The sequence below is a fragment of the Corvus kubaryi genome, unplaced genomic scaffold (genome assembly GCF_017639235.1).
Source record: "Corvus kubaryi isolate FWS band 111438036 unplaced genomic scaffold, C.kubaryi_AGA036_p1.0 133, whole genome shotgun sequence".
NCBI classification, from domain to species: Eukaryota; Metazoa; Chordata; class Aves; order Passeriformes; family Corvidae; genus Corvus; species Corvus kubaryi.
In genome coordinates this window covers 22906232-22932318 of record NW_024580667.1, presented here as the reverse complement: position 1 = coordinate 22932318, position 26087 = coordinate 22906232, and the positions used below count along the sequence as shown (strand labels likewise).

Genomic DNA, 26087 nt, shown 5'->3' with positions numbered 1-26087 from the left:
TCCGAGCGCCGCCTCGCGGCGGGAAGCGTCGCAGCGGCTTCTCGCCGCACGCCGGGAGTTGTAGTCGGAGCCGCGGCCCCGGAGCTGCCCCAGCGCCGCGGACGCCGCTGCTCCCCCCGGCAGCGCTGCGGGCTCCGCACCGCGACCCCGCGCTCCGCCTCTGCGGCCCGTGCCCGGAGCGCTCCTCGGCGGGAGGCGGCGCGGGCGGGCCGGTGCGCGCCTGCGCGGGAGGCGGCGCCGGGCGGTGAAGTTGGTGGGAGCGCCGGTGATAAAATGGTAGGTTGTGCGAGCCGGGGGGGAGGGGGAGTTCCGAACGACCTCCGAGCTCCCCCTGGGCTGGCGAGCTGAGCGATCCCGCACCTCCCGCCGCGCCGAGTCCCATTGCCCTGGCCGGGGAGGGGGGCGACGGTGCCAGGCGGGGGGAGACGAGCGGCGCGGCGACACGGGGACGCGCACCCCCCGTGCGGCGTCGCTCTCCCGCCGCCTCCTCCGCCGGGCCGGGAGCGGGGAAGGTCACTGGGGGCGGCGGGGGAAGGGAGGGGCCGGGCGTCGCCGCGGCTATTTCGAGCGCAGGCAGCCGGCGCAGCGCGTACCTTTCCCTTTTTTGGGATTAGGGCCGGCGGGGCAGGTCACCGGAGCTGCGAGTCCCTCGCTCCCACCGGCCCTTCCCCGCCGCGGGGCGCGGCAGGTGCAGCCTGAGGCGGTGGGAAAGGTGCGGTACAAATTCCCTTGCCGGGTCGGGGTGGCGGGGTCGGCCGGGGCTGTTCTGGGAAGGAAGCGCTCTCACGGTGCCTCTGCAGCAGCTTCAGCGCTTCCCTGGGGTGTGCGGTACGGTGTCATAAGCTCTGGGAGAGGGCTCCCGAAACGTGACTGAGCTGTGCCTGGGTGCGAGGTGCGCATCCTTGTTCGGGTGCCATCGGCGAGGAGTCATGCTGGAGACGGGAGTTCAGACTCGTCCCGGCCCCCCGGGAAGCTGCGCGGGTGCCGCTGCCCGCTGCAGGGCACTGGCCGCAGATGAGCGGGAGGAACTGTGCTACGTGGCAGGGTAGTGGGCTGCAGAGTCGAGTGTGTTTCTTATCGCTTCAAATAATTCAGTGTGTCATTTCGGTAGACACGAAGCTAGAAAATATCCGTAAATGCCTGACGTTAACTAAGCTTGCAAGAGGACATGGGGTTTGCTTTGGCGTTGTTGGCACAGTGCTCTGTTTTGAAGTGATTATCGCTAAGTTTGTAGCCCAAAAGAAGTTTATGTAACTGAGGAAGATCTAGGTGCAGAGGTTCCCTTAGCTAAACCTTCATGAAAATTTGGAGGCAGGCTGGAGCTTGCAGCCAAATTGGTTATTTACTTAGCAAAGTATGTTGTAGTTACTTTTTGCTTGTTTTCCTTCCCACTGTACACATTTTTTGTATAAAAAGAAACCCAACGTGTTTCTTCTTACACTAAATTGAAAAATCTTGTAGGAAAGACCAAAATCCTTATCTTGTTTATGTGATGTGTTTCTTGTGTCAGGACCATCTATAGTCGAGATGTCACTGCCCATATGGGTACAAGCGATAAAAAAGTAAACTGAAAGGTGGTCCCGTGTTTACTGCTGACTGGATCAGGATTAAGTTCTCTTTTAAGAGACCAGTAAATTTTCCGTATACTTGATGATTTAAGCTGTAGTGGGGAATTTAGACAAATTTCTCAGCTTAATTGTTGGCCCAGAACATGTGTTAGGTATGGTTTAACGAAATTGTAAACTACAGAATATAATAAAAAATGGAGTTTGATTTAAGCAATCTCCTTCTGCTTGCAGCTTCATGTAAAGAATAATGTTGAAATATGTTACTGGCAAATTTTCTCCCCATAAAATGCCCATTCCTACCTCTCGGGTGTTCCAGAAGTTTAGGGGTGTTGTATCAATATGGTTGCTGCAATTGAGAGAAACATCATATTAGTTCCTGTAGACCACTGTAACAGGCTTTTTTGTTCTTTAATGTATTAGTAGTATAAACATATTTTTCAGAGTTTAATTAAAGTTTTAGATTACATTTATAACAATCTTATACTCTCACTGTAACATTCATCAGTCTCTGATACGTCTGCTTCATCTATTTTATTTTTGTTGTATGTCTTCTGTTGGCAATGTTCTATAACATAATTATATGAGAAATGCTTCTGCCTTTTTCAGCTGATGACTTTAAATTATTAAACTTTGTGTTGTTAATGGTTGCTAAGAAAATACTAGGAAAACTCTAGGGTATTTTTTTTCCATGTACGAAGGACTTATACAGAATTTGAGAATCTATGAGTTGCACCTTTTTTATTTTTTTTTTTATAACCACTAGGCATATCTTTCAGAAGATAAACATATTATACTATGATGACACTTGTGTTTACTGCTGTTACAGAACAGAAAAAAACGTCAGCATATGTGAGCAATAAAGCAGAAATACAAGTTTGTTACTGACAGAATATGTGCTGCTAAAAGTGTATATATAGATGCTGTCATTTCAATTTTCAGAAGAAAATGCTGTCTATTTAACTGCAGAAGAACAAGGCTTTGTCTTCCTGTAATTCTGAAGTGAAAGTTGTCATCAACAAGAAAACTAAAACCTTTAAAAGATAGGCATTAGTAGTAGAATGCTGAAACAAACTTCTGGATTAGCTTCATTGGCTTTCCTGCTTCTTTTGCATCCCAAAGCATAAGCTTAAATCATCCCAGAAGGACAAGGTCCGCCAGTTTATGGCATTTACCCAGGCTGGTGAAAGGACTGCTATATACTGCTTAACACAGAATGAATGGAAACTAGAAGTGGCAACAGACAACTACTTCCAGAATCCAGATTTATACTACAAAGAATCCATGAAAAATTCAGTAGACAAGAAGAAATTAGAACAATTGTATAATCGATACAAAGGTAAGGTTTTGGTTGTGGGGGGATTTTTTTGATTGGTGGGCTTGGGTTTTTTGATGTTGTTGTGGATTTTTTTTGTTGTTTTTTTCTAAATTATGTTGTGTGAGGAGTTTTTCTGCTTTTCCCTCTACCATTTTTAAGGAGCTTTAAGAAAAGCTCACTAGCTTTTGCATCTCCAAGTGTGTTTGTAGTAATAAGAATGAAAAAAGGTTTTAAATGCTCTTAATGGTCTGTACACGACTTCTGTAGAGATTTCTGTAGACTTCAAAAGTAGGAAATTAAACCTATAGTGAGGAAAAAGTGTCAATTGTCAAATATGGTAGCAAAGTTTATTATTCAGCTTCCATGATTTGTTGTCAGTGGCTGCTATTAAATATGTGTATGATGTTCCTTCCATGGCAAAATAATACATATTGGTCTTATGCTAACATTTGGGGAAATTAATTCTGTTCAGAGACAGTAATATTTTTATACATTAAAACAAAAATTTTTCAGATAACATTACAGCTAGGAGTGTGACAAAACAGTCTAATGAGGAAACTCAAGAACTGAAAACTACATCCTTATTTAATTCCTTCATGCTGCCATATTACAGCAAAAGTGATGTGCCTTTTCAGAGAGGCTTGGAGGGAAAACCACAGGAAAGTGGATTAAAGGCAGAGTTGCTTCTTTTCCAGGTTTTATTTTACATCACTATTAAAAAGAACAACAACAAAAAAGAAAAGATAGGCATTTAAATATAAGAATGTACCTGATCCAGGTGACAGTGCTTGCTGAACTATGGCCATGTGACATGAGTGTGTGCATTGTTCATGTTGGAGCGATGCAGGCTGGAGTCATTGTTAGCTCTTGTTGAAATCCATACATCTTGTGTTTTAAAACATGAACTTTTAGCCACTACTCAGCTATGATTTTATGTACTTTTCTAATTGAAATATATGGCATGCTTTTTATACAATTTATCCTGGTTTTATTATATTGTTTCCACCATTTTTATTCCTCTTTACATAATCTATTCTAAGTATGGGGGTTCTTTAATACTTCATTATTATGTGGTAGTGAATTGTGCAGGGACAAAGAGGCAGCAGTGCTATAGCATTTCTTTGTGAAAACAAAAGCCCAGAGACAAAACTCAGAGAACCATGTTTTGGTTTATATATGCATATGTGTATGTTGACATATGTATATATATATATATATAGCATATATATATGAATCTTCTCTTCGCTCCTTGAATGTCAGTCTTGGAGATTGCTGGGTCAAAAATACGTATTCAGATTGATAAATGCTGTTAAGAATATCTAAAATGGAAAAAGATCATCACAAATGTTATTTGTTATTTACAAATTCCTAGCAGGGGCAAACTGCACTATCTGACTTTTGTGAAAGCAAGTCTAGCCAGTTTATGTCAGTGTTTTAGTTAGCAGCACACCTTTGCAGTTCTGGCACTTAAACACTGAAGTTGTAAACATTAAAAAGTTTCATCAGATTTGACAGAAGACTATAAAAGTTTTGGTTAAGCACCTTTTCTTTATTCATATCTGGCTTAAACCTGAGTCACTGGTCCCTCAACAGTAAGGGATTCCTTTGTTCTACAAGGCCTATACAATATTGCACTGTACTTGAAATCTGAGATAAAATGTCTTTTTCTGTGCTGTTTTTTCTTAGTTTTCTTACCTGTTTATCCAGCAACTCTGTCAAAACAATTGCATTTTTTGTTACTAATTGCATGGATAATGTGAAATATGATAGGGATGAAAAGTCTTTGTTGAAATCCACCAGAATCTTTTCACTGGTTTCAAGACAGTGCACATCCAGCCTTCAGTTCTTCAGTTACTCCCCAAATACACAAGAAATATGTTATATGTGTCTTAGAACTAGTTGAATAGATATATTTACTTGTTATTTGGGGTCAAAGGTCCCTGAATTATACCATGGGTGTAATTCTTTGTTTAATGGGTATAAGTCTGTTTGCCAAATTAACTTCCTCTCTGGAGTTTACCATTTTTTTCACTGTAGTATTGGCTGGAAAAGTAGAAGAGAGCTTAAGAATTAAAATAAAATGCAAAAAGTTTTATCTAGGCTTGATTTTTTTTTTTAAATCATCTTGTTGGATCAGGACTTAAAAATAGCATGGTTGAAAATTGTAGCAGTTTAGGAAGTTAGTTTTAAATCTTCTCAAGGGATGCTTTTCTACACAGCCCAACTTATGATATTGAAATGTCTTTCTTTCAAAAGCTAGGAAAGACAGTTTGTGGTTTGTAAAGTCTCAAGCTCTGAAAACTACAGGTGTGGATCTCATTTTCTTTTGTTTTCATTTGGTTTTTTTCTTCTCCAATTATTTAAGTTTACATGCAGGAGGTTGTTTGTTTGGGGGTTTTTTTGAGAGAGAATTTTGTTACAGAATTATTATGAGGCATCTACTGTGATGTAGGTAGTTCAGAAATGCACTTCTGACATTCAGAAAGGTACTAGTGGGGAAATACTATGTCTCGCTTGTTCTAAATTGTATTAATTAGCTTAAGACTGTTATGGTAAGGCATTATTTGAACAATGTTTTGGTGATTTTCCTGACTTAGAATTAAACCCCCAGAATGTTTAAATGTGGTCTTTAAATAGATACAGTAGATACCCATATGTCACTATCAGGAAAAAAAAATCTGTGGTCTGACGTGGTAGGTGTGTTTTTGCTGGGCTTGATTTTGGGTTGCTTTTTGTTTTTAAGCTTAACACCTGCTGACCAATATAACTGTGTTGTACATTTTGTTTATCACCCTTACTATTTCTAAATGTAGGCAGCATCTCCTGAGTTAATGCAAATCTTTTATAGAGGATTGGGAGGGAAAACAAAACTATTTTGTTGTTAGCAGATAAGTTCAGGAAAAGATGCAAATGAATTTCTCTGTAAGTGTACAGAATACTTAATCTGTTTACTGATTCACTTTTAAAATTACCTAGACTTCAAGTGAAAACATTTGTGAAGGTTATCAAAAATTGAATACCTGTATTATGCAGCACATCAGAACTGTCAGATGATTATTTCTTAATATGTTTTGTAAATAATTATAATTCTCCTCTCTGTACTTTGAACTGCAGATCCACAAGATGAAAATAAGATTGGCATTGATGGGATTCAGCAGTTCTGTGATGATTTAAGCCTGGACCCAGCCAGTATCAGTGTTCTGGTTGTGGCATGGAAATTCAGGGCAGCTACTCAGTGTGAATTCAGTAAGAAGGAATTTGTTGATGGCATGACAGAGTTGGGGTAAGTATCCACTTCTGGATAGTTTATAGTGTAAGGCCTGAACTGTGTTTCTGCTCAAAACATTTTCAGATAAATTGTGTGAAGCTTTACAAAGCTGTTGAGGCCAGTGCCAAGCTTAACAGGTGCAAAATGTAGTGTCTTGTCTTCCTTGAATTGGTGCTTTATTGCAAAGCCTTAATGACCGCAGTAGGGGGGAAGCAAAACAATTTCTACCTGTACAGCAAGGGAGTCAGATGAATTCAAGTATCTTTTTATGTAGTTCATAGTAAACATATCCATATTTGTGTTAAGGATTTGAGTTGGGCCTCCTGCTGTTAAAAACTGAAAGTCGCTGGAGGTGTGTGAAGGGAAAAAAAATTTCGCTATTGAAGCAGAAAAGAAATAGGAAAACAGAAAAGAACCTTCAATTCTTTCCCTTGCTATCAGCAAATGGACCCATCTTTCTTTTTGTCCATTTTACCACCCATACTTTTGTCTCTTTTATCCTAGATACTTCATTTGTACAAAATACCTATGAGGAATTGAAATAAAAACTAGAATCTTGGTAGTAGAAAAGATTAGTCCAACTGTGGTATAACTGATAAAAATTTCCTTCCTGGATTATGGAGCTGTTCTTGATAACAAACCTTGAACATTGCCTCTGTTTACCAATAAAGCCAAGCATTTATCATCATAAAATAATATTTTGTGTATAACTTTTCCTTGCAAGAGGAGCAGCATTTCTAATATTTAGAAATGTCAAAATAACTTACTTTTTAACAGATTGCATTAAATGGGTGGATAAGTACAGTTTATTACTTTTTCATGTTTTTTGTAGGTAAACAATTTCATTTGGTCTTAGAATGGCACCTTATCAATACATTTCTGTGACAGACCAACTTCTAAGAAATGTAGTGGTTGTTTCTTGAGCAGAGATCTTAGCAGTCTGATGTTACTGACCTCCTCAGTTACTGATTTTTTTTTTTTTTAAGCTTCCATTTTTAGGAAATTATGATGAAATAACTTTTGATACCACTTTGTTCATTGCTTTATTTTGTCCCCTTGGGTAGCTTTGAGTAGAAGTGTACTAGTTTGAAAACAAACCAGTGGGAGGCACCAAGTCAGAATAACAATTTAATGGAAATTAAAGAAAAGGGGGAAAAAAAGGTAAAAGAAAACACTGTCAAACTGGCAGAGTCAAGGTACAACCTGACACCCTGTTAGGCAGGGTGGTGGTAGCAGTCTGGTAGAATGGTGGCTGCAGTCCTCTGAAGCAGTGATCCTGTAGTAAAACAGTCTGCTCTTCCTCAGGAAGTCCAGTGGTGGCTGTGTAGCTCCTGTCCTCTGGAAATCCAGTGGGAAGCCGGTGTCTCTGGTGGTCAGCTTCAGATTATATCCACGCTGGGATGCTTGGTTCCTCCCTCTGGGTGGAGCATCTCACAATGGGGTAATGAGTCATGAGGCAAAGTGTTGATTAGGCTCATTAACAGAAGATAGTCCGGAGGGAGTTATCTCTGAGTCAGGCGGCAGGACAATGATGGGCAATTAACAGAAAGATAGTCTGGGGGGAGGAGGCAAGGAAACACTGCCCCACCTGGTTTCAACAGCTGATGGGGATGGTAATAGAATACACTGCAACCCAGGACAAGAAGTTACAAGAATAATTATGATTTTCTAACCACAGACAGAAATTAAGTGCTCATGTTATTATACGAAAGGTTGCCAGCATTTTTTTTTTTCCCATGAAAGTGATTAAAGAGGTTTTGCTAAACCCGTTGTGACTTTTGGCTTGGATTTTGTTTTGAATTTGATTGTCACATTTCTGCTGTGTTCGTTTGACTGTCTCTGATAGTTCCATAGCAGTCTGTGATTTTTATCTCATTCTGCTCAACACATGCTAAACTGTTCTTGGGAGTATAATATGGTTGTGCCCGCTTGCCACAGCACTTACTGAGAATTTGGAGTGATGTTGTTACGTACTTGGAGGCACAGTGTCTGTGGTTTTTAGCAATGAGCACAAGTGAGCATTCAAATGGGAAGAAATTCCCTGAGGCTTAGATCCCATAGCATCTTTAGGATGCATATGGGAAGGTATATTTGTTGACTAGATCAAGTCCCAATGAAATTGAACTTCTCATTTGAAGACCATTGGCAGAATTCTTTCTTTTCTCCACCAGGTACTGCTGGAGGCCAGAAGGGTACTTATTTTTATCTATACCATGCAAGACAGTTAAAACTGTACTTGCATTTTATGGGTGTTGTTATGGTTACCCATCCTTTCATAGAATTTTTCTGGAATCTTTAGAATAAGTACAAATATTTAACTATGGAGAACTTTCAAATACACAGTGTTAGTTGTGATAGCTGCTTCTTTTGAAACCTGTTTGCTTCACTTTGAGTTTCTAGGTACAATTCAAGATATTGGTAATGTCCTGTAACCTTGAATATTCGTTTGATGCCTTGTTGTGGCAGAAATGCTTTCCCTTTTACAAATGTATCTTATTAGCTCAGGTGTTTTCACCGAAAATGCTTCGGTGGTGTTATTCAGGGATGTGTTTCTGTTAAAATTTCAGTAACTTGGTTCTGTCTTAGCTTACCTGTGCCAGGCTGTTAAATAGTTTGCCAGTCTTCAGGCTATCATTCAAGGCTCATTTTATTTCTAGGTTTTATTCTCAAGTGTTCATGTAGTGTGAAGCTCTTTATTTAGGAGAGCAGGGAATAAGCAGTGTCTATCTAGATTAACGCAAAGCTCACACACTTGTGTTACAACATCTGTCCCAGGAGAAGGAATAACAGAGTTCAGTGAGGTTTGGGTGTTCTTTAAGAACAGAATAGCATCTGTTCAGAAATTCATAAAGATACAGAAAAGAAGTTAAACCATTGAATCCTGTTTGCATTGTGTACATAATGGATGCCTGTCTACAGTGTTCCACTTAAAATTCTTTAGTAAAGGCACATGAGCATTTATATTTTTCAGAATGCTATCCTCAAAGACAATCTGGTTTTATCTTAAACACTGTTTTGTTTTGCTCTGAAACTAAACTATAAAAAAGGTGGGGGGAAAGTAGAAAGAAATTTTAAATATATGAAAATAACATAATCTCTTTTGAACAGGTGTGACACCACAGAAAAACTAAAAGCTCTATTGCCAAGACTGGAACAAGAGCTAAAGGATCCAACAAAGTTCAAAGATTTTTATCAGTTTACTTTTAACTTTGCTAAAAACCCAGGACAAAAAGGTCTAGGTAAGTAGAAAAAAAGTGAGGAAATATCTGCAGTCAGTGAAGTCTTCCAAATGGTTCCAGTACTACAATATTCTCATTGGTGATTGTATAGTAAATTCATTATTGATTTCTTTCACTGACTTCTCTTTCCCATCTTCTTTCATTTAATCTCTTCTTAATGTCCCCTTGGTACAGATAACTTAATGGGGTTTTCTGCCAGTATTGACATTCTCTCACCTCTTGTCAAAAGAAGTTCGTGCAGTTCTTCAAGACCTGTCAAATTTTATTTTTTTTAAATACTGAGCTAGTGAGCTCTGTGTGTTAACAACTACTGAAACAAGAAGTCCGTATCAGCTCAGAAGAGGGAGAAAACTGATAAAAGTTACTCTTCTTCTAAGAATTTTTAGTTTTAGCTCAGTTTTTATGTAAAGTTTAGGAAAAGGGTATTATGGACTTGGTTTAAAACTAGTGAGTAAAAATAAGCATAGTTTATAAAGCATTAAACTATTACTCTTCATAAAGTTTGAGATTTATCCCAATCCATGCCTTGTATTGCTGGAGTAAAACAGATACATTATTTAAATTCCTTTTTTATTTTTTCTTCAAATCAAAAATCTCTAGTTTGTGAATAGATGAAAAAAATAGTAAGGTGAAATCCACTCTTTTCAAATTTATGTCCACTTTCAGAAGATACTGTGTAGAAAGGAATTAGTGTTTTGCATATAGAATAGCACTTTCCCATCATCACTGTTTTTTGTGCTGTGGGTGAGAGGAAGTGGTTTGTTGGTTTTTTTAGGGTTTGGGGGTTTTTAATGTTTTTTAGCATAGCCACCTTAAATCTATGTCTAAGTTACTTGAAAAGTTGGTAAATACTTTTCTCAAGAACTGCTGGGAGAGCAGAATATTGGTTTAGACCTCAACCAGGGGTATCTGTTCCCCATTGTTTACTTTGAATAATCTCTCTTGTCTTCCCTGGTGCCCTGGTGTCCTTTTTTTTTTTTTTGACTATGGACAACTTTTAGCTAGTTTATATTTGTCTTCTTTTTTTTTTTTTTTTTTTTTAGCAGTTTCATTTTTCATTTCATTTGTCCCTCTCTCATGGCTCACATGCCACTTGTACTGGCACAAAAATGAAGAAGCCTTGTAGTGGCTCTGTGAGGTTGGTTGGAATTCTAGTCCCTTAGCTTGTCTTCATTAACAAAGATTAGTACTTTGAAATTGCAGGAAAGGTAAGTTAGTTACAGCTGAGGTTGGAATTTATGGGATACCTAAAGAAATACTACAAATAGCTTCCTGTTTTAATTGGATCAGTTCCAACATGAAACTCTTGAACTTGAGCAGTCAGTACATTTCAAAAGCTTTTCACCTAAGCTTGTATGAAGAGTGGATGACGTCAGGCAGCCCAACCCAGATTTGGAACTGAATGCACTTTTTACTTGACATGAGGAGGAAACTTACTTGTTTTCCATTACTTCTATTTATTCAGTATTGGGGGTCCTTTCATTGGTAAGTCTGTCTTACCTGTTGTGTAAGAAAGGTGTTTTATTGCCTAAAGTACCGAAGTTCCTTCTTGGACTAAGAGTTGAACTATTAACAGAAGAAAGTAAGGAGTGCAAAAACTGAAGTAAAGCTTAAATTGTAGGATGAATTGATGGGAGCTGTTGCTGATTTCAGTTTCAGGAATTTTAGTAATTTTGATAATATATACAGTCTCCTAATTTCTAGTACTTAGTTCTTACATGGTAGTATCTTGGTGGCATTTTTCATCAGACTTTTTCTGGTTTTGATAAGATGATTCTTGACAGTAAAGAAGTATAAGCAGATGCCACTGTTATTCAGTGGAGACCCCATATTTCTTGGATCACCATAGGTTGAGTAGAAAAAAACTGTTGAGCAAACATACAGACTAATGTGACATTTTTGAGTGATTGAGGCCAATGACAGCTTACCCAAATAAAAATTAACACTGTATAGGTTTGGAGTTGGAATCTTTACAGGGAATACCATCATAGTGGAGCAAAGAGGTGAAGGAAAAAAGTAAGTTTACAGGTAGGTGTTTGTAATAACCACAGAAGGAAGCAGTAAGTTGTAAGCAAGGAAAAAAATCCAAACAGTTATTTTACTGGAGTGTCTGTATGAGCTAAGAATTCTAGTTGCTTCAGCTACATTTAATACAGGTTTAGGTAGTTGGTTTGTATTTTTATTTTACATCCTCTTCTCTGTATACATTTATGTATTTTCTCCTGGAATGAGAACCTTTGCTCCCTCTCTCCAGGGATGTTTGGTATTTGTGTCTAATGACTGTGTGCCCTATTGTCAAGGAGATTCGGGAATTGGTATCAGCCATGTACAGTCTGCTTCTGTCTTACTCAGTTTGGAGCCTTTACTTTCATTAAGTCCAGGTACTTAAACAGAATGAAGAATTAGTTTTTTTACCAACTGAGCTGGTACAAATCTGTGCCTAGCTGTGTCTAGGTCATCTTACAGTGATGGCCTCTCCTTCTTCCCCACATGCACATTAGATGACATTCAGTCAGTATAGGATGCTGCTTAGCTCCTGCTCAAGCTGCTTGCCTTAAAGTCTTTCTGGTGAATTGTAACTTGGAGACTGAGAGGTCAGTAAGTTTGTCAAGTAAAGGATGAAAGTGCATAGTTTTAATGAATGAAGTGGAAATAATCTAGGAATTCTTTCCTAAATTTCAGTTGCAGAATATTTTAATATGGTTTTTCTAGGGTCTGAAGTATTCAGTGCTTTTTCTTATTAGTCTGGGAGCCTTTATCACCAAGTCTGGTAATTGTACTCATTGTTTAGGGGACTGATCTGTAGGCTAAAAGAATGTTGTTTGATTCTTGGATATACGCATCACCTATGAATGCACCTATTTCAAAACTCAGCAAGTTTGACATAGTGACAAATGAGGAATTTGTATTCTTAACAGATTGTTAGTAGAAACTTTTATAAAAGAAGACGTAATTAAACCCCTTCTGTTGGGTCCTTCAGGCTGAGTGCTAAGGCATCTTTTTTTTAAAAGAAGTAACTCTTGAAAATAGAGCTTGCTAGAAATGAGGCTGTGATAGGCAGACTGACTTACACAATTACTTTTCATGTTTTCTTGTTTGTTATCGTAGCATATTGAAACCACAAGAAATTAATGAAGTATCTCTAAAATGTTCAAGCAGCAATGCTTTGATTATGAATCATGTTCATTACTCCTTCAGTACATTAATACATTTCAGATTACTTTTTTTTTAAATCTGTATCTGCTGTTTTAAGAAGTGATATGCAACTTATTGTCCCCTCTCCTCTGAAAAACGTGAGGAAATAGTGATTTATGGGTTCCTTTTTAATAGGTGGTCTTTAAATTTAAAAGGTAGAGAAATACTTACGTAGTGTGTTCCCTTGTGCTAGACAGGATCAACATCTACCAAAACCACTCCTTGCACGTGCTTTTCTAACCAAATGCTCCGTGGTATGCTACAATACATACTAACTTGCCTTTTCAGTTTCAGTAAGTATCAATAAGATTTGAGGTCTGATTCGTAATGGTCCTCTGGTTGAACAAGTTTGAGAGCCATTGCCTTCACAAAATAGAATCTGAAATTTTTGATGGCAGGTTTCATACATCTTTGTCCATGTTTGCTTAAACCTATTGTTAGATTTTTTTTTTTTTTTCTTTCTTTAGCATGTAACATAAATCTCTGTTTCTAAATTTTCCAGTCAAAGTAAGTATGCAGAATACATTTCCTTAAAGTGAGTAACAACTTTTTACATATTTGGCATGATGTATGCCAAATACATATGCCTTTCGTCTCTGGACCGAGTAAAACCAACTACCCTGATAAATTTTATCTTCTAGCTGATACTGGAATTTTGTGTTCCAACTCTCTTTTCCTTTGCAATCAAATTGATCTGATTTTCTCTTTGTCTTGTAGTACCCAAACAAGCCAGATACCTTCCACTTGTCTTAAATATTTTGCTTCTTGTTTTGCATCCTTTTGAATGTTCTTAAGTTTGATACTGTCTGCAGTTTGCAATCTGTTTTACTACTGGGTTTCTGTAGCACTGCAATGTACCCAGTTAAATCTAATCCTGTATTTCTGCAGTTGATTACTCCCACTAGCAGTATGACTTTGCACTTCTCTTTAATGAAATCTTTCTTATTTACTTCCAAGTGGTTGTCCAAATAATTTTGAATCCTAATCCTGTCTTCTATCATGTTAGACTTTTTTCAGGTTTTTTTTAAGTTGCAAATTTAATAGAAGTTTTCTTTGTTGTATCATCTGAGTTACTTAAGTATTGGGCAATGTTAGATACAGGACTGACCTGCTTGGATGAGTTACTTTCTCCCAGTTTGGCAGGGAATGACTGAGGTTCTTCCAGAACTTCCTTGACCTTTATGAAGTTTCAAACATGGTAGGAAGCAGTTTGAGATTGCTTCAGCATACTGAGGTGAATTTCAGCATATCTGGCTTCACTTTGTGCAGCAGTGCTTGAAGACTGAATTTCTGAAAGCTTTTTCTGAAATAACTGTCAGTTTTTATTGAATCTTTTTGCTTGGAGCATAGCTTGGAAAAAAATCTCCATGTGTCCCAGACTTTTTTTCTTTCCGGAGTTATTACCAGCAGGACAGTATCTTTTATCACACCAGCTGCCATTTATAAGATGGGGAGTGGGAAGGCACAGAAGCCCTTCTTAAAGTTTTTTTTGGTCATAGAAGAATTTTGATGATACCTGACACAGCTGTCTTCATAATTCATTGGGGATTTTGCTCCAGGAAAGTGTTCTTGGAGAGTAGGAGTGTGTGTGTAGTTTTGTGCTTTATTTATTTTTGGAAAAGCCTGTCCTCCCTTGCTTTTTAATTTCTTCTTCTCCATTTCCCCTCAAAACCAATGCAAGAAATTCTGCCTTTATGTAATTAGATGGGAAGGATCCTCTCCAATAAACTAAGTTACATTTGTTCTGTCATTCCCTAAAATAGACACAGAATTGAGTACACCAATACTCATTCCTAGAAATAGGGCTGCCTTTTGTAGGAGTCTCTTTCCCACAGTTCATGTGGTGACAGTAGGGAATTTTTATTTCTCTTTGTATATGCTGGACTTCTGTTGCTATAGTCTCATCCAACTCAAATGTTGGCATTTACTTTTATTAGCTCAGTATTATCAAGTAGAATCCTTCAGTCTGGACACGTGCTGTTTAAAGAAGTGAAAGTAATAGTGGTGCCCCAAGGTGATATCTTGTGTAAGGAGTGAGATGAAGGAGGCAGAAGCTCAGTGCATAAGATCTGCCTTGATGATCTTTAATCAGAACATCATTTTCTGGTTAATGTTGCTCAGCACCCAACTGTCAAGTGTCTTTCAAATACATCTGAGTAGATTTGATCATTATCAAAGAAGACAATGGATGCTTATAACTTATGACTCTCTAAGTGGTGGACAAAATTCAGGAAAAAAACCTAGCAGGGTTTCAACACAGCAGTGCCATCTCAACGGCTGCATGTTGGATCTGGCGTACATAATACTTAGATATATTAAACTTGATCTGCATTTTTGTCTTTATATATTGAAGGTGCAGTTTATGAGGTTACCTTCCTGGTTTGCCAGGACACTTTAAAAAGAATTATTATGGATAACTGTGATTCTGTCTTTAGTCTGCTTTCTCATGTTCTTACTACCGGATATAGTACAATAAATATTTTTTTTTTGCATGGTGCAGATTTGGAGAGGTTTATCTTGCCTTTTACTCCCAAGGTTTAGCTTTTCTACTGCAGTCCGAATGAAATTTTGTATCTTAGTTCTTGTTGGTAAGTGTACTCAAAAATAGGATTATAGGTCTTTTGTCATGTTGTCTGCAGAGCAGTTCAGATTTCTAAGGGCACTTTGAAGCTCAAAACAAGGCCTTATCTTTTTTTTTTTTTTTTTCCCTTCTTTTTTTTTGAACCTGATGCTTGCTGTGATTCTCTTACTGGGTCTCCCTTTGACCCCCAAAAAGACATGCTCAGGAGTTTGTTACAGTTTGTTTCAGCCCCAGGGAGGAGCTTAAAGCATTCTTTCATGATCTTCACCTTCCAACATGGAAACAAAAAGCCGATTTGGTCCTTCATCACTTCTTTGTGATCCCTTCGTCTGCTTGCTGGCTCAAAAGGTTGTGCTTCCTTCTCTCTGCCAGTTGCCTGGGATCAAGCAAGAGATGAAAGATGAGGAGGGCATTCAGACTTGAATCAAATATTACCTCAAGACCAGAAGAACGACTATCTTTGCATCCGGTATGTGGACTTCAAGGAGGTTTCCTCTCCTATAAGCAGATGAGTATAATGTACTCTTTTTTAATTGAAGCAACATCAACTTTGGCTTTTACCATAGCAGTATGGTAAGATTCTTTGAAGAGATCTTTAGACATTAGGGAAGGATATCTTTTCTTTGTATTTTGTTTTCTTTTTTTACTCCCTCTCTCCCCAACCTAGTTATCAAGATGTCCTCCCCTTTCAATGAAGAATTAGATTCGTAGGCTATTGGTAGGAGTGAGTGCATGGAAGAAGTTGAGGAAGGTCTATAAATGAATTTTACATTTATTTTGAAAGAGGTCTGTGAATGCTGTATTTTAGGTGTTCCAGTGACCTTGGTCTGTGTGTATGGTTCTTGCTTTATTTTTGTTCACATTTTCCATGTTGAAAATGCCAGCAGTTTGAGAGAAACTTGGTACAGAAGAGGTTCTCTGATCAGTAAAAGTGTGGCATAACTGCCAGTTCTAGTAATGCCTCATTGATTCTTTTACTCATGTTTGGACCTTGTTTGGGAAATGTATGTCCAGTCAACTTTGAGTCATCTGTTGTAGTTTATCTGAATTGTACGTGGAGAGATTTGCAGAGGCAAAAGTATTTTTGAACCGGCTACAATCAGGTTCATTAGGCTGCACTCAAACTGGTGTTCAGACAGCCTAAATCTAACTTGAATTCCAAAGCAGTTCATCTGTTTTTGTGTAGTTAGTGCTTAAGGTGATAAACATGAAAGGTTCTGCATGGAATCAGGCTGCTTCAGCATGGCAGATGCTGAGGCAGAGCTAATGAGCACAGCCAGACCCTGCTCAATTCTGCAGTGATTCCTGCAGTGCTCCTCTGAAATCCATGTGCTGTGCTTTACCATTCCTCCTGTCCACCACAGGCACTTAACTGTGCGTTATCTGTCCCATAACATAGGGCATTGGGAAGCTCTTTTCTTACATCTTTGCTGGGATGAGTGGATCCAGCTCAGCTGGATCCTGAGTTTAGCCGTGATCTGTATCTGTATCATCCCCCTTACTTGTTTTTTTTCCTTTCTGTCTGTCTTCTGTGGGAGAGCTTCCAGTTGCAGCTACAGGCTATTTTGCTCTAAACTTTTGGCAACTCAATTAAGTGGGTTTGGGTTTAAACCTCGTGGTATTTTCTTGTTATTTTGCTGATTAGGAAAGAAGAAACTAATTCTTGTGTCTGTGTTCTTAGCAATTTGGAGGCCAAAGAAGACTCTTAAAAATCATTTAGAAATGAAGAAACAAGGAATTTATTAACTCACTGGCTCTTGCAAGTATTCACTTGATGCTTATTGGTCAGGCAGTGTGATAGTTGTGTTGTTGAGACAGATTGACAACAGTTTCCATTGTTCTTACCTCTGCGTCAGTTTCAACACAGTGTTGAAAAGTTACAGCAGTAATTCAGGTGAATTAGTGATAATACTCTATCAGTTTCAAACACGACTGCATGAACAGATCTTGTTGGTAGGGCAGACTGAGAGGTAGAAAGCTCTGTTTGGCAGATGCTAAAAGTAAGTGCTGCAGTCCCAGAGGATGGTTTTGGCACAGCAGGTCTAAATGAACTGCGTTTCCTGTTCCTCAGAAATCCTGCTTTCTAGAAAATTCCTTGCTATTTGTTGATTTCTCTTTTTGTTTTCACACTTCCTTGATTTCTAGTGTGCAGTGACTTCATTGCCCTGGTCCAAAATCATAGCAAAGGCATGAGGAACTTAATTTGATTCTTACTTTTTTCATGCAGCAATCTAATAATGATTTTTTTCTTTCTTAACAAGATCAGCATTTGATCAAATCTTAAAAGCAGACACAGGCTGTATTTCTCCTTCTGCATTAATTGTGCTATTTGTTATCACTTCGAGCTTTCTGTTCAATCAGGATAGAAAAGGCTGAGGTTTTTTAAAAACAAGTTTAGAATGAGGTTTTAATATTTGAAGATAAATCATACTGCATGTAAAATACTATTTCTGGTTAGGAAAAACTGATTGTTTAAGGGTCTGCATGACACAAAACTCTCAGTAGATATTGACACTGGAAATATTTTTGGGTTGAAAGGAAAGCTCAAACTACTGTATAATGTACAGTATATGATGTGGTATTTTTATGCTGTTTTTTAATCATTTGGCAATTTTATGCTTTAGATATGAACATGGATGTTAGCAATGAAGTCTCTTTTAAACTGGTCCTTGTCTAGGTGTTTTCTGAGATCCATGCATCTTTTTCTGTTTATAAAATTTACATTATTAGTCTGTAATGTGGGTAGCATGTATTTTGGTACAAAAAAACCAGCATATTTTATAGTTGTAGTTTGATTTCTATTGTAGCAATGCCTTCATATCTATAGAGCATTGAAATAGGTATTCCTAAGACTGCCTAAGGAATTTTTGCCTTGCAAAAGCATCTTCCTGTGGGGATGCAGAACTCTGATGGCATAAGGGCTTTTCTCTTTTTTTACTATCAGTGGAGCACTAATTGTAGCAGATACAGTCTCCACAGCATTACTGTTTATTGATACTACTGTCAGCATGCTAATGTTGAATTTGAACCCTGTAACTAGGTCTTTCCTTTAAAGCAGAAAAATCCTCTTTTTTGTCCTCTGGTGCCAAATTTTTCAACCTGGGTAGGGAACTGTCTTCAAACAGAAGTGTAGCCGTATCCCCTGGGATTGTAGCAAATCTGAAGACCTAGTTTTCTCACGTACTTTAAGACTGCATAAACTGGCACCACTACCAAGAGTGATAGTCCCATCTAGTCCTTGTGTTCAGATAACACTTGTGTTAGTCGATGGGTTTGTGGGATTACAGTGAACCAGATGAAGAAGATGGATTTTTTTTTTTTTTTTCTTTTGGCAAATTTTATCAAGAACAGAACTTTCCTCCTCGTGCCTGTTGCTAAGAGCAGCTCTGATGTGGACCTGTTTCAGCCACTACAGAGCAGCATTCTCAGTGGGATATGCATTTGTTACATGTTACAGCAAATAACTTTTGCATCCTTGTGCAGGGGAATTCATTGGCAGACGCATGTACAGTGTCCCTTAAGTATCAGCTTTGGATAGTATTTCACATGCATTGTGTTTAATACAATTTTGAAATAGTCAAGTTCACCTTAACATACCACTGACTTTGACAAAAACCAAGGAAGTGTTATCTCTTCTTTCCCTTTTACCTCTTCTTTTGTGGCACCTTTAATCATTTTTGTTTCCCTACCTGTACTTTCTTCCTTTTTCCAAGGAATATTTCCATCAGAAGTATAAACCTTTCAACTATTAAGGTGTTATTTCTTCAAAGCGCATTTTGCTTAAAGTTGTCACTTCAATGTCGCTTTAAAAATTACAGATTTGCAAGGTTTGCTTGGAGAGGTTGAGTCTTCATAAAGAAGCCTGAGTGAATGGGATCAAAGCCAGCTACTTCACAGTGAAGTTTAGCAACTGTTAAGATTTTAGAAGTTTCTCTTTTTTAATTCTTTTTGCTTTTCATTTGGGATAACAGATAAGAATAATAAATCTGCATATCTAAGCAGCAAGTAAATGCTATTAATTACTCTCTTCTACATATTTTTTGGTGAAAAGTGAGCATGGTGGCAAAGACAGGAAGAACTGAAGTATTAATTTTTTCTGTTTTTTCTTCTTGTCTCTGAAATCATGAGTTCTTTTACTTAGTTTGGATTAAAATGCAGGAGACACTAGGTTTTTCTTCTAATTGATGTTTATTCTTATCTTTAGCACAGCTGCACAGGGTGTGCTTTCAAGTTAACAAGGTGGAAAATGTCCCCGAGTTCTAACTTTCAAGGCCTTTTAAAGTCCAAATCAACCAATTATGAAATACCAAGTAATATGTTTTTACTTATAATCCAGTAACTATCTATTCATGACCTGCAGTGCGGGTTTTTTGACCCAATAACAGAGCACTCAGATTTATGAAGAGCTAATCCACACCCAAAATCCTCCATATTGTTACACGTATATATTATTATATCCCAGATATAATAAATTCTCTAAACCCAGGGTTCCAACACTGAAGGAAGTTTATTAGAGCATAATTCAAGTTCTGTACTGAAGAGCACTGATCATAGTAGGACAAACACTGGCAGCACTGTCCCTGTATAGGCAGGTAGAGGCATATTGCATTTCTCTACATCTTAACTGCTGCACTTCATCCGGGCCGCAGCCCTGTCTGAAACAGGGACTCTAGGGACATGGCTGTGTTAAAATCTGGAACATCACTTTCAGACATGAAACTTGATTTGAGGTGACAGAGCATCCTTTGTTTTGTAGTGTGATATGTGCAATTTCAAAAACTGCTCTTATTTCTTGGAGTGCAGGTCAAGCTTCTGTCTTGCATGCTATCACACTACTTTCTCTTGAGCTTCGCGTTCTCTTTACGCTTCCTTTACCCTGAAAGCACAAGCTGAAATATTTCTGTGGTTTAAGAAAAGCTGTGCCTTGTTTTGTGGTTGCCCAGCAGTAATCATGTACTTAGTGCTGTTACCTGTGGGAGCAAGCACCACAGCCATTAGGTGTTGTGAGCTGCTGAGGATGAAAACAGGCCTTCAAGGAAACATCCTTTCTACCCTTAAGCTGCATCTAATGTCGCTCCTGCCTTTCTGCCGGAATATGTGGCTGTGCTGCATCTTCCTTGAACCCTGCTCTCAGATCACTGATCAGGATACAGAATGAGGGCTGCTTTCTTAGACTTGTATTTTCAGTATTGCTTATAGGGGTTTGTCTATTGAACGATTCCAGAAGAGAATTATTGCTGTAAGGAGTTCTGCAGAATCCTAATGCCACAGACAAATGACTTTTTTCATCCCCTCATATCCTTAAATTCCCTTCAAAGTCAAGTGTGTCCAAAATGTGATAAATTAAGAGGAGTTGACATCTGTGGATTTAAATGTTTATGTTTCAGTCAATATTTGCTATGTTTGTGTATGTGTGTGTATATTTTTCTTTTGGTTTGCAGACAAAGTTATCCGTAAGTATTTTGTTCCTTTTCTGTAGATTGAAAGTAGCTTTAATCTGTAACTGGTGGATGGTGACAAAAATATTTTGGTTTTATTGACTTTGATGTTCAATACAAAATTTATACTGTTACTGCTTGTCTTCTACTTTTTGGGTCAGGGAGAGTAGAAAACAATTCCTTATAGTTTTTTTACTGATTTTAAAAGAATGTTTTTCATTTGTATCATAATACACTAGATGTAGCATTAATAGTTTAACCATGAGGGCTTTTTTGCTTATAATGTGCTTAATATTTACATGTTGTTTTATCTCTTACAGATCTAGAAATGGCAATTGCATACTGGAATTTAGTCTTGTCAGGAAGGTTTAAATTTTTAGATCTTTGGAATAAATTTTTGTTGGTAAGTATGTACTTTATTCCTTACTGCCTGTCTTATTCCCCTGTAGTCTGGCTTTTGTTGGCTGTGTGCTTCCAATAAGAAAAAGATAGAATATCTCTATACTTCCTTCAAACTTTTTCCTTTTTGAACACTGATATAAAATAGTCTCAAATCAAGCCAAATTAAATCTTCTCTTTATGATTTTCTAATTGAGAATAATGCAAAAAGATGCAGCAAAGTGATAGTGTTCTGGTTGCTTAATCCTGTATCCTCCTACTTAGGAAAGTTCCTGCATGAAAGGAAGCCATGATTGTAGATGGAACTGGTGCTGCTAATTCTCAAGACAGCTGTGATTATTGTCAACCATGTATTTTACCATGCTCTTGTAAAAGACCTGATTCACTCATCCATGTTTCTACATTTGCATGTCTATATAATTACAAAAAACAATGTTACATAATACATAATTTATCTTTTCTTTTTATCTGTAGTTTAGGAGAAATAAGAAGTCTTTCTGCATTTTTGTCCCCCAGTGCTTAATAGGGAAGGTGTACACTTTTTGAAATATTTTTCTGAAGTTTTTTTCTAAATTTTTAGGCAGTATATTTATTTGAATCACTGAATAATGTACCAGTTTCATCAAGAGGACTTCTGAAAACATTTCATATTTTAACTGCCTTAATACACTTTAAGACATCCAGATTCAGATCTATAGATGTAACTGAAGAAAAATCTGCAATTTATGACCTGGTATTAAAGTGTGTTACTTCAGGAGAAATAATTCAACCTGAATTTTTAGTTCAGAAGAAATATTTAAATTAAAAGATTTCAACCTAAGAAAGAAGGAAGTTGGAACTCTTTCAGATGGTTGGGTTTTTTTAGGTTATTGGTTTTGTAAGATAAAGAAGTTGAAGAAATATTTTTGAAATGTGTATTTCTGTATATGTCAATATAAAATACTGCTGTGGAATTTGAAAGTAGTTTGGACTTGAACAGTACTGTTTTTCCTCCATACAGGAACATCATAAAAGATCGATTCCCAAAGATACTTGGAATCTTTTGTTAGACTTTGGAAATATGATTGCAGATGATATGTCCAACTATGATGAAGAAGGTAAGCAGTACCTGAATATCTTCAAAAGTTGGTACAGCAGAATTAAAATACTGCTATAAATTAACAAGAGAACGTGTTGTTACCTCATGTCCTAATTTTGTTTACCCTTAAAGTTTCGGCCACAAATACAGTGTCATACTTACTGCCAAAACAGTAGTGATAAGGTTAATTAGTTTGCTGTAATTTGAAAACAGAAGTAAAGATACAGTCACACCATGATAGAACACACTACTTGAATGTGTTATGCTACAGACCTCTCAGTGAAACAATGTTTTGTACAAAATTTTTGCTAACTTATATGCAGTTTACTCTCTGTTACTAATTCTGTTTTGGAATGTGTGCAGAAGTAAGTCCTAAGATACAAATGGCTATAATAAGAATGCCATGGTTTTGCTATCAACTAATGTTTATATTTTTAGTGTGCAGTTTTATGCTTTAAATGCATTTTGCTTGTCTTAAGAACTATTGCTGCAAGAAGAGACTCAAATGTGGAATTTATTAGTTAGGTGCTTTTTTTCAAGTATTTTATTGTGTTGTGCATGTTAAAGCTAGACTAGGCCAGAAATCAAGATGAGCTTCTAATCCTTTGCATTTATAGACTACACCATTTTTTTGCAGATAATGGTAGGCTAATTTCTCAATTGCTTGACTTCTCTGTAGGAGCGTGGCCTGTTCTAATAGATGATTTTGTGGAATATGCACGACCAGTAGTCACAGGAGGAAAACATAAAACTTCCTAACCCCAGATTTGTCAATATGGACTAAATGAACTGCACTGGGTAATGAAGATTTGTTAGCTGATAACTGTGCACATTGGTGCTGGTTTCAGTGGTCGTGATGGACATTCTGCAGACAAAGCTGAAATTCTTCCGTTCTACCTAAAGAAAATGATGACTGATGTGTGGACACTTCAAGAACAAACTCAGAAGATAGTCCAGGCTGTTTGTAGGCTACTGGCTTCAATTATTCTACTGGTTGTATCATATAGGATGTAGATTTTGCATGATTTTATACTTTGGAGAAGTTTAACTAGAGGCCATTTTATTAAAGTTTTGACAGCACAGCATGCCATTCAGTTCATAATCCAAAGTGAACACCAGCAGTTACATAAATAAAACTGTATTATATTGTACTTATATTAAGAGCAGTATTTGTGGTATATAAATTAAATCCCTAAATAAAACTTATGCAGTATGTTGTATTTTTATAAAGGTTAGTTCTGTGGATCTGTCCTACTATAGAATTGTAAAAAAAAAAACCCAAACCAACTAATGTATGCTTTTTTTGTTTTTAACTTGTTGCCAACATTTTAAATTTGTATTTTCACGTCCTGGATGTATACAGTGATTACATCCAGCCTTTTGTTTTCTCCCAATGAATTTGACTTCATCATTATTCTTCTTGAAGTGCTTGGACATGTAACAATAGCATTGCTGAGGACAGGCTGCTGCTCTATGTGGTGATGCAACTTCAGCTTTTTTTAGTAGCCATTTTAAAGTAGACATTAAACAACCAAAGATGCTTTTATAATTCATTTTTGATTATCATAATTCAGTTAGTCTCCAATTATGTGCTTTATTTATTTTTAATAAGGAGCTGGTAGAATATGGATTTTATTTGTAGCTTGAAACATATCATAAATTCTAGCTAAGTGCAACATAGTTGTAAATTCATTTCCTGGCACTTCTCATGGAAAATAGATGTGAATAAGCCCAAAGACTTAACTAGTTGGCTTCCATGTTGGAGAAATAGTTAAGGGTAAGGAGACTTTATATTAATGATTATAAGTATTCATGCCTGTGGATGTGTTGTGCATTCAATTGTATTTATTTAAGGGGAGAAAAAAGCAAATTAATGCAGTTTCAGTGATCTCAAGGCTGGTGAAATTGAACCAGTTTCACCAAACCTGAACTTGTTCAGTCACTTGCTTCTCCCCTTTTGCCAGCCACTGATTATGAAGTGCACAGAGGTGTCAGTCTTCTGTTTCTCATCAGTGTCTTCTGATGTCTAAGCACAAAAAAGTTTTACCAGAAACTATTCGGCATGTCTTCGCACAGGGCTCTTGCAAATGCTACCTCATCAAAATGAGTTTGTCATAGCCACTGTAAAAGTTTGTTAAAATGAAGAGTTGCTGAAGAGTATGTACAGCTATGATCAATATATTTTCTGTATTTAAGGCTGAATAGATTCAAGAATTTTGGATAAAATTGTGCATTAAGTTATATAAATTATATCTGTTTGGATAGTTGAAGTGTTGCATGACAGCATACTATTTTATTTTGTAGTTGCCAGGGTATAAAAGCTTACAATATTTTCTTAAACTCTAATATTTAGAGTTTCATACAAGCAGTCAGCTTTCATTATGTCAACACAACCTGCAAGGACAAGTGTACATGCTGCATACAGAGACTGCCTTCATTCTTCCACTTGATGGAATTTCAGTTGTGCATGATGTTTAAAAAGCAGGGTGAGGGAAAATTTGAACAAATTAGCAAATTTTCTCTTAGTAAGAGCCTAGCACTCAAGTTAGAAATGCCCTGTGAATGATTTGTTACCAATATTTGTCTTTTTTTTGTGAGTGCCAGCCCTGGCCGAACAGCCGCCAGATGTCAGCGTCTGAGCCTGCTGCTGCCTCGTGCTCCTGTGCAGAGATAACCACTGAGGTTGTGCCAAATTACTGCTTTCTCACTCAATCTGTTTAGAAGGGCATTTGTGTACATAACTCCAGGTATTCTTCAGAAGTCAACAGAGAGCTAGAAGTAGTGTTACGCTCTTTTAACTGCATTTGATTTATCTATGCCTCCTCCCCAAAACAAGCCACTGCTGTATCTGTCCCGCAGGCTTTGCAGAATGTGTAACATCTTACAGCCTCTAAGTGCATTTACCTAGCCAGAAGTAGTGGAATGCTAGTTACTCACACAATTGCCACTTAAAATATATAGATATAATATAACTGACCAGAAGTAGCTTAATCTATTGGTATGTGATGTAACTGAAGTTTCATAGCACTAGAGCTTGTGAAACATTTGCTCATGATGAGAGCTCCATCAAATCATTCTGATTCTACCTTTTAAAATAAATAGAGCATAAAAAATGCATGTGGGTCGAGGGGTTTTTTTCTTGTTAATCTGAGCAAGAAGGAAGGTGCTTAGCCTAGGATTCAGTGTGTGTACATATAGATATATACATGTACATATATATATGTATATACATGTATGTATATATATATACACACACGCACATTTAAACCTCATTCTTGTGCAGATCCTTCATGGGTGACATCTTCCAGCAGACAAATACTGGGCAAAATACTCCAAAGATAGTTGTTCCTTGTCAGCCAGCTTTTGAGGTTTGCTATGCTTTTCCTTGTTCTTCCCGGTCTTCTACCCATTTTAAACCACATGTGCTTTTTATATTCCCATACATAATAGCATGGAGTAACACCTTCACACTTGAACAGTCATAAAAAATGCAAATAAACTGTTTTCACCTTACAGATTTCTTACCTATTTTAATCATTTGCTGCTGTCCACAGTTCCACTTTACAGGGTACTCTGACTTCCATTTTAAGTAAGCTGATACAGTGGTAACACCTAGGCTGCTCAATTTGTAATCCTAAATGGTACAGATGTCTTCAAGTTGTTCAGTGCATACAGTATTACTTCACAGATATGCTGTATGTATTTTTAAACTTGGTGCCAAGTTGTTTGGTTTGAAACTGAGCCATAGGATTTGTACTTGCCAGTTCTAAATTTAAATGTAATTTATCATGTGTGTCATGCCAAGGAGAGCAAACCTGCAGGCATCTGCTCATTCAATGCACCTGGGAGATTTGCTGCTGAGTAAGCTGTACGTGTGTGTATATTTTGTGGCAATGGAAAAAGGAATAAATGGACTGTCAAAGGATTGAAGTCAGTCATGTGAGCTGTCTGTATGGTTTTTGTCAGCTTTCTGCTTTGGAAGTCTTGGTCTGGTGGGAGTTTTTTT

At 37.6% G+C, this 26087-nt stretch overlaps 1 protein-coding gene across 5 annotated transcripts; it reads left to right on the top strand.

Moving 5' to 3' along the window:
* Window positions 1–174: 174 nt before the first annotated feature.
* DCUN1D2 (defective in cullin neddylation 1 domain containing 2) lies at window positions 175–26015 on the top strand. Of its 5 annotated transcripts, none has more exons than XM_042039247.1 (7): window positions 177–276; window positions 2688–2904; window positions 5998–6166; window positions 9260–9390; window positions 20925–21007; window positions 22004–22100; window positions 22761–26015. In XM_042039247.1, the coding sequence occupies exons 1-7, from the start codon at window positions 274–276 to the stop codon at window positions 22838–22840; spliced, it is 780 nt and encodes a 259-aa protein (XP_041895181.1). In that variant the 5' UTR covers window positions 177–273; the 3' UTR covers window positions 22841–26015. The 5 variants fall into 5 exon arrangements, with proteins under 5 accessions (XP_041895202.1, XP_041895181.1, XP_041895191.1 ...); XM_042039257.1 differs by having other exon boundaries at window positions 217–276; window positions 2508–2904; XM_042039276.1 differs by lacking the exon at window positions 177–276 and adding an exon at window positions 549–712.
* The last annotated feature ends 72 nt before the right edge of the window (window positions 26016–26087 follow it).